At 32.8% G+C, this 9,513-nt stretch overlaps 1 protein-coding gene across 1 annotated transcript; it reads left to right on the top strand.

The window, feature by feature from the left end:
• Nucleotides 1–747: 747 nt before the first annotated feature.
• On the top strand, nt 748–3,371 carry LOC114311121 (trifunctional UDP-glucose 4,6-dehydratase/UDP-4-keto-6-deoxy-D-glucose 3,5-epimerase/UDP-4-keto-L-rhamnose-reductase RHM1-like). The gene is made up of 2 exons (XM_028257185.2): nt 748–2,096; nt 2,612–3,371. Exons 1-2 carry the CDS (start codon nt 840–842, stop codon nt 3,053–3,055), a joined length of 1,701 nt encoding a protein of 566 aa, XP_028112986.2. The 5' UTR covers nt 748–839; the 3' UTR covers nt 3,056–3,371.
• Nucleotides 3,372–9,513: the final 6,142 nt, after the last annotated feature.

Genomic DNA, 9,513 nt, shown 5'->3' with positions numbered 1-9,513 from the left:
TTCATTTTATTTCATTCCACATTTTTGCAGTGATCTGGTGTTATGTGGGTATGATCGCCATTTGAGCGTCATGGATTCAAATTATATAAATAGTTGGCTAATTTAACTGTCTCAAATCACGCAATAGGAATATTTATATTTTGGGATCGTGGTCTTCTTCATTATATGGTTATAAGGGAGACTTTTATTATAGTATTAATGATTGTGAAAGAGTTATGTCAACATATCTCTATTCAAATTTAAAAACAGTTAATGAAGATTTTTTAAATCATTAATATTAAATTTCGAGGAAATATCGTAACATTATGCAAACTTACATTACAATCAGATAATAGATTTAATCAAAATCCACGTTTTTCATATGAAAAAGTCTTTATACATGCTACATAGAATCCGATCACAATATGTGAAAGGATTGTGTTTAATTCTGTGATCAGATTATGTACGTATAAAATATATTTTTATATACATTCTCAATTTTTGTCACATTATCCTTGTTTAAATCATCAAACTCTTTTTTCTCATGATGTTGTGACAGTGATCAAGTGCATGCAGCAGCACACAAAGGAGGAGGAAAGATGACAAGTGAAAAGCCATATGAACCTAAAAACATCCTAATAACAGGTGCAGCTGGCTTCATTGCATCCCATGTTACGAACCGTCTGATAAAAAACTACCCTCATTACAAGATTGTAGCACTAGACAAGCTTGACTATTGTTCCAGCCTCAAGAACCTCAACCCCTCTTACTCCTCCCCAAATTTCAAATTTGTAAAAGGCGATGTCGGAAGTGCTGACCTAGTCAACTACCTCCTGGTCGCAGAGAACATCGACACCATTATGCACTTCGCTGCACAGACCCATGTCGACAATTCCTTTGGAAACTCTTTCGAATTCACTAACAACAATATTTACGGCACTCATGTGCTTCTAGAAGCTTGCAAGATCACCAATCAAATTTGTCGCTTCATCCACGTCAGCACTGACGAAGTTTATGGCGAAACTGACTTGGAGACCGACATTGGCAATCCTGAGGCGTCTCAACTCCTCCCCACTAACCCTTATTCGGCTACTAAAGCCGGGGCTGAAATGTTGGTCATGGCATACCATCGGTCCTATGGCCTGCCAACGATCACGACACGTGGCAACAATGTATATGGACCAAATCAATTTCCAGAAAAGCTAATACCCAAATTCATTCTTTTGGCAATGAAAGGGGAAAATCTGCCTATTCACGGCGATGGGTCGAATGTGAGAAGTTATTTGTATGCTGAGGATGTAGCCGAGGCATTCGATGTGGTGCTCCACAAAGGGCTTATTGGACACGTGTACAATATCGGCACCAAGAAGGAAAGGAGCGTGTCAGATGTCGCGAGAGACGTGTGTAAGCTTTTTGGATTGAATTCGGAGGAAGTCATAAAGTTAGTCCAAGACAGGCCTTTCAACGACCAGCGATACTTCTTGGATGATCAGAAGCTGAAGAGACTCGGGTGGGTGGAGAGGACTACATGGGAGCAAGGGCTAAAAATGACAATGGAATGGTATATTAGGAATCCTGATTGGTGGGGAGATGTGACTGCAGCACTTCACCCTCACCCTCGTGTTTCAATGATCGGTCTCCCCAACGACAACACTTGTTTCTTGAAGTACACCATGAGGAGCGACACCAATCGGGACTCTGGATTGAAGTTTTTAATATATGGGAGGACCGGTTGGATCGGAGGATTGTTGGGGAAACTTTGCAAGGAAGGTGGGATTGAATTTCAGTATGGGAGGGGGAGATTGGAAGATAGGAGTTCACTCATTGATGATATTAGGAGAGTAAGGCCTAGTCATGTGTTCAATGCAGCAGGGGTGACTGGGAGGCCTAATGTGGATTGGTGTGAAACACACAAAGTTGAAACAATTAGAGCCAATGTGGTGGGTACACTGACTTTGGCTGATGTTTGCAGAGAACAAGGCCTCATCATGTTGAATTTCGCAACCGGGTGCATATTCGAGTATGATGCAGGGCATCTGCAGGGGTCCGGTGTTGGATTTAAGGAGGAAGACAAGCCAAATTTCATAGGATCCTTCTACTCCAAGACCAAAGCCATGGTAAGAATTTCATATATTGTTTTTTCACCTCACATCTGTGCTAGTTTAGGTCTCATTGTTTGTAACAATTTCATGTTTGGTCTCATTGTTCAAAGCGGGGCTTTTTGGCATTTTTTCCCCTAAAGTTTTTGTCACTTTTCCTTACCTTTCATAAATTTTTTCTTCTATGCCCTTACTGTTAGTTACAACTTACATGTTTGGTTAGTGTTAAATGAGCCAAATCCTCAAATATTGTTGAAAAATGTTAAAAATTCTACTAAAGTGAGATGTACCTTGTAGATGTAAAATAGGTCTCGTTTGGAGACTACATATTTTAGCCAAAAAGTCATTATAAGTTGTCACATATTTTCGTAAAAAATTAAGAAGTTACTAAAATATGTGAGTACACCTAAAATGAATGTGATCTATTAATATTGTTTTCTCGATAATTTTTCTGAATATGTAACATTATTTGTATTTTGTTCAAATTCAACAAAACTCATCAATACAAAATCATGGATGATACATATGTGCAGGTGGAGGAACTACTGAAAGAATTTGAGAATGTATGCACCCTAAGAGTTCGAATGCCAATCTCATCTGACCTTAGCAACCCAAGAAACTTTATCACAAAGATCGCTCGTTACAGCAAAGTTGTGAACATTCCAAACAGCATGACAGTCCTAGATGAGCTCTTGCCCATCTCCATAGAAATGGCGAAGCGAAATTGCACGGGTATTTGGAACTTCACCAACCCAGGAGCGATTAGCCACAATGAGATCCTTGAGATGTACAGAGACTACATTGATCCTAAATTCAAATGGGTGAACTTTGATTTGGAAGAACAAGCAAAAGTGATTGTAGCACCAAGGAGTAACAATGAGATGGACAGTTCAAAGCTGAAGAAAGAGTTTCCTGAGTTGTTGCCAATCAAAGATTCAATCATCAAGTTTGTCTTCAAACCAAACAAGAAAACTTGAATCAATCATGGTTTCTGAATTGAAATTTGATTTGATGACATTATTGTAGTGAGATTTCAATTGTAGTCCTCATAATATTTAATTGCTTTTAGTAAATGTTTTCTTGTTGTAACTTGTATGGATACTATTTTTTTTTTTTTTCCCATTTCATTTCATGCATTGCAACATTTATATTCTTTCCTTGCAATTGTTCAGTATGGTTGCCGTTGTTGGGATGGTTCAAATTTGGTTGGGTCGAATTCTAACTAGTTGTTTCAAATTTTAATGGAATTTATTTGAGGTTCCAAGGAGGTTATTGGAGAATTGTGCACTTTTATTACTTCTTTTTGTACCAAGTTATTTTATATTCATTGTATCTTGACCTTTCACTTGTCATTGTTATGTCAATATAATGGGGTGCTTTTAATAATTGATTTAGCTCATAGGAATGGTTGAATACATGGATGTTTGAGAGCAAAAATAAGTGGCGTGTTTAATCTTATAATATGAACGATTTAGATAATTAAAATATATTCGAGAAATGTTTTCACGGGCTCACAACACAGCACCCTCCCCACCCCAGTGTAAGGTGCAAGTGTGAAGTTAAAAATTTGGGTAACAAAGTGTGTGTAGACCATAGTACGAGCATAAACCATAGTCTAATCCAAGCCACAATGAGAGCACAGTGATAAAGGTTTTTTTTTTCCACAAATCTAACTCCATTTTATTGACCAAAATACTAAAAATCATCCGGGTATAATACTTGATGCACTTAAATGTTATCGGTCCAACTATTCAATACAAAGTTATTCTCTTTGGCGAGGAGTAACATCATGCAAATGTTCCTTTGAGTATCTCTGTCAATTTCCACAATATTTTTTACACATTTTGAACCTAATTGTTCAAATCTAAGTATGGCTTCGTTTGGCATAAAAAGTCTGGGCTAAAATAGTCACAAAAATAAAATAAGTTAAAAAGCCAATAAGATAAAACATCACATTCAAACCATAATTATTTCATTTTTTCTTTCACAAAAGTCAAAAAAGTTAAAAAGTCTATTCTAAACGAGACTTTTTAATCCCAGACTAAAAAAAAATAAAAAGTCAACCCACATCTTAAACGAAAACTATGCGAATCAATTAGATTTGACATGTACAAATTAAAATATGTTAGAAACCTCCTAAATATTTATTAAAATTTTTTATCAAATGTATCATATGAGTGTGAAATTTACATAAAATCACACCTATATAAAATATTTGATAAATTTTTTATGATCTCTACCATATAAGAGTATCTTCAATGGTTATTGCTATAATACTATTACTATTACTATAATACCATTGCTATTGGTATAAATTGGCAATGAATAGTAGTAATTTGCCAAATTATAGCAATGGTACTCCAATGGTACACATGTTATTTTAGCAAATCTCAACCAACTTTTCCTCCAAATTTGTAGGTGTTGTTTGGATATTGATTTTTTTAGTATTTTTTTGTTTATTTTGTCTTTTGTGACCTTTTTTTATCTATTTGTAAAAAAAATTATATATTTATATTATACTTGACCAGACAAATATACAAAATGAAAAGGAAATTAAAAATTTGAAAAAATAAATTTAAATACTCAAAATTACATTGAAACATAAAAATGACAGTGCAAATAAAGATTAAAAATTACATTAAAAATAGAGTGATGTTAGGAATTCCAAATAATCTACCAAATTTTCTACCAAACCTATGTTATTGTATGGATCACACATTCATGTGAGAGGTTTGATAGAAAATTTAGTATATTATTTGGGTCCATAACATTTTCCTTAAAAATAAATGACATTGTAATTCGGCTGTCTCTCTACTCTCACTGTTGGATCTTTATATAATCCAACGGTGAGATCAACTTCCAGAGTCTTCCTCTCTCTCTCTCTCATACATCCCAATTCGGCTGTCTCTCTCTGTGGCCAATTTCCCTGATTGTGGCATTTTGAACATTTTAGTCCCACTTTAGGGTGTGTTTTTAACTTTATTCTCATTATAGGGTAAAACGGTTTTTCTAATGCCGCTTTTTAGAAAACGACTTTTCAAAAACCGTGTTTTGCGATTAAAATAATAATAAATTTTGAACACAGAAAACGGCTTTAGAAAAGCCGGTTTTAATTAATTTTTAATTAATTCTGAATTAATTAAAAACGGTTGTGGTAAAACCGTTTTTACATTAATTTTTTTTTAAATTTAATTTTCAACATAAATATTTTTTGACCAAAAATATTTTTAATAAAAAATGATTTTAGAAAAGTCATTTTTTGACAATTTTTTTTTTAATTAAAAACGGTTTTACAAAAGTCGTTTTTTGACCAAAAATATTTTTAATAAAAACGGTTTTAGAAAAGCCTTTTCATTATAAACAAAAACAGCTCCCCTTCTCCCTTTGAACTTACGAAATCCGTATTTGATCCAACCCATCTTCTTCTCCCTCACTCAGCCGAACTCCGAAGGGAAGACCGACGACGAAGAGGAAGCAACGAACAACGGCCAACAGTAACGAGGAACACCTTCATCAAACACCCACATTCAGGTTTGTATTACACAAATGAGGGTTTTCATTTTAGATTTGGGATTTTAAATTTCGAAATTAGAGATTCAGATTTCGGATTTTAAATTTGGAAATGAGGGTTGTAAACTTTTCATTCAACAACGCAAGAATTTTTTGTATAAATCCTGCGTTGGTTGCAAACCCCTTTCTCTCGTCAGTTCCCTTAAAAACCCTAGCCCAACAAAACCTCTCTCTCTCTCTCTCTCTCTCTCTCTCTCTCTCTATTTCTATCTAGTTGTGATAAAAACAAAAATACAGAGATGGAGGAGTTTTTGTATACTGATATCGAATCTTTATGTGCAAAACTCAGGTATCAAGAAAAGCAGCTCAAACTCAAAAGAAGTTCATTGCTTTTTTTAATTTTTTTTCCTCCAATTTTTATTTCTTCAAATTATATGATTACATGCTCTCAAAACCCAACTATATGTATGTATGTATGTTTGTGCTTGTATCTATTTCTTTTAGTCAATTTAACTGCTTCTTGCCATCAATTTATAGAATTATGCAGGAAATTCTGCTTTAATTTCTTCGTATTCATTTTGTTCCAAACTCGTAATCTTTACTTGGCCAATTTTTTTCTCTTTTTCAATACACTCTTAGCCAGAAGATGTAGTGGAGTTTTGAAATATTGAAATCTTGACACATAATCTTGTGTTTGGAAATTTATTGGGAATATAGGGCAAAATTTTAGAACAAAAGTAGGAATAGCAATGAAGTAGAGTGGGATTGGATTTGTGGTGTTCTATTCCTACACCATTCCTAGTTGGGGCAATACTACTGGCCTTGGCTCATTATTAGGATCCTTGGGGCATCTCCAATGGAGATGCTGAGCACACTACACACAGATTTATACAAGTATACACACCACACGTTTGGCCATAAGCTAATACACCTAAAAAATCAAAAATTTATATATACTAGGGTAATACACCTAAAAAATTAAAATTTTATAAAAATCAAAATTTTATATATACACCTAAAAAATGAAAATTCTAAAAATCAAATTTTTGTAAATGCATAGCCGTATGTCTTGTGAGCATAAAATTGAAAATTAGATAAGGTAGTTCATGTCTCATAAAATGAACCCATATATGTATATATATATATATACTAGGCAGGGAGGCCATAGCCTTACATGGTTTGTGTGCATGTGGTACTCACCCTAATGGACTTTGAGGATGGTATAGAGTTTGCGTTGGAAGTAGAGAGAGTTTGAATTGAAAATAGCATGTTCACAAGAAGTAAAGTTCGAATTGGAAGTACGGAGAGTTTACCATTGCTTTGTTAGTTTGGCCAAATGATGCCTTTGGCCTTCAAATCTTCAATTAATAGTCTAGATATATATACAAATATCAACAATCCAATGGTGTGGAAACTATCTAATTCTTCCATTTTATAACCAAATGATTGCCTATTATATATTTTAATTAATAGTCTACATATGTATAAATTTCAATGATCTAGTAGTATGAAAGCTATCTACATCCTTCCACCACCTTATGATGAATAAATTCTACAATTATCTACCTAATTATAGGGATTTCTACAAAATTTTACATAAATCTAAAATCGAATTCGTAACTCAAATATTTGATAATATTCCCAAGTTGTGACATTATTCCCCGCCTAATACGACCACATCCTTAGCGCAAATTCCTCGTGAAAGCTTTCGAGCTTCTCTTCGAATTGATGCAAGAGTTTTGCTAACTCGCTAACTCTCAACTTGTCAATTTCAAGTAGTGCATCTATTTTACTTGGTATTTTTAACACATCATTGGAGTTCTTAGTGATTCCAAACTTTTAAAATATCCAAATTCAACATTTTAAATCTCCACATTCAAGACGTATTAGTAGTATAATTTTCTCTCAATAAATGCAAATTATACAGATAGCATTTTTAAGCAAGAGACTATCTTATTTACGATTGACCCATATAAACACTAGCTTTATAGTCAATCAGCGAAGAGATGAGACATAAGCAAAAGAGTGGACTCTATGATTTCTTCTTCTTCTTCTTCTTCTTCTTCTTCCCTTAATCCCACTGTCCCACTGTCCACTACGTTGGGATTGATCTCTCATATTAGTTAGTCAATACGGCCGAATACCAATCAAAATATATATATATTTTTGTAAGTGGGGTTGAGGAAAGATTAAAAACAAAGGACAACAATGAGCTGCTTGGAGTTTTTGGTGATTGAACATCACATTGTTGTCCTTGAACCCCCTACGGCCATTGATGGACACTTGGACTTCATAATTTTCTGAGACTTTACCTCTTGAATGATCAATATGGAATTAATATGCCAAATGACCGAGGAATGCAGGGGCATATTTTAGAAGATTTAATTTTAATTTCTACATTTAGATTTTAAATTTATCAATAGAAATGGCAAGAAAAAAAAGAAAAAACAAGATAAAAAAGTTCATAATTCTAAAAGTTTGGGAATAACAAATGCCTTCAAATAATAATATAATAGGTTTGAGAAAACTTCACAACAAACTTAACATATTTTTCCTTGTATTTTAATTACATTTTTTTTAGTACATAAAAAGAAAATTATAAATATGTGCAAGAAAGATCCTCAAAACAAATATAAAAAGAAAAAGCCCACATCTAATAAGAGAATCAAACCTTTTTTGAAGAAAGGAAAATCCTATAATTCAGAGCCTCTAGATATAGAAGTCTGGCCCGTTTGGACCAAGCCCTACAATAAGCCCACAATTTTCTTGTATGAGCCCACAGCCTAGCCCAACCCATTACATCGTATGCAATAACAACAGATCTAAATTGAGTTATTCAAGCCTAAAAGAATTATTAGCCTTATTTTGTTTGTATTTGTGAAACAATTTTTAAAAATAATTTTTTGGAAAAAGTTTATAAATTTTAAAATTTTGTTTGGTTGTATGTTTTGAAAATAATTTTTGAGTTTTTGAGTTTGGGATGATTTAATTTTTTTTTTTTTTTTTTTTTTTTTTTTTTTTGTGTACTTGAATAGATGCATGTAAGAGGAAAAGTGATTACTTGATGTGTGATAGAGAAAACTGATTTTAGAAGTTTTGATTTTTTTTCAAAAATTTTCAACCAAACGAAGTATTGAATTTTTTTTTTTCTCAAAAATTCTCTTAATAGACAAATCAAACAATGCCATTATTTTTTAAAGACTCAAAATAAATGACAGAGATTAATTTGACTTGTCTATAAGAGTAATGTTATTTAAATTCAAAATTTAGATTTATTTTTCAAGTTAAATGATCACTCTCATATTCTCTCTCTCTCTCTCTCTCTCTCTCATGTATTGTTTAATTATCAAATAATTATCTCACTTACACATAATTGAGTTTAAAAATTGAATTTGTATATTCTTTTTCTTAAATTATAACCGTATTCACATGTAATTAAATCAATCAATCACACACATATAGAAAAAAAGAAAAAGAAAAAAAATTTGGCTCCCTGTAGTTCATAATCTTGGACTGGACAGATTTCGTTTTAATGATCTGAATAGTTCATTTTATTGGATCCTTCGTATATATCACCCATATAAAAAAAATTATGCTAATCTAATAGTCATTATTTGTTCAATTTACTGCATTTATCTTCCATAAAAACTTACAATTCATGTTTTTTTTGTGTTTTTTTTTTTGGACACCTGCTACTTTTCTCCTTAAGAAATGCGTACCATTTAAAGGAGAGCGAAGCTAGGTTTCCTCTCCGTTATTTTCTTAGGAAATGGGTACCATTAATGGAGAGTGGATGGTCGCTACCGGCTTATTAATATATGTTTAAAAATGTATTATTATTTTATTATTTTAATTATTAATATGCTTTTATTATATTAATCTCTTTTTGTTTATTTTTGGTCGTTTTTTTAATGGTCTAATTTAA

This window comes from Camellia sinensis, chromosome 13, assembly GCF_055761805.1.
Source record: "Camellia sinensis isolate YWXY chromosome 13, ASM5576180v1, whole genome shotgun sequence".
NCBI classification, from domain to species: domain Eukaryota; kingdom Viridiplantae; phylum Streptophyta; class Magnoliopsida; order Ericales; family Theaceae; genus Camellia; species Camellia sinensis.
Note: the sequence above shows the minus strand (reverse complement) of the source record. Positions and strands in the feature narration are given on the sequence as shown.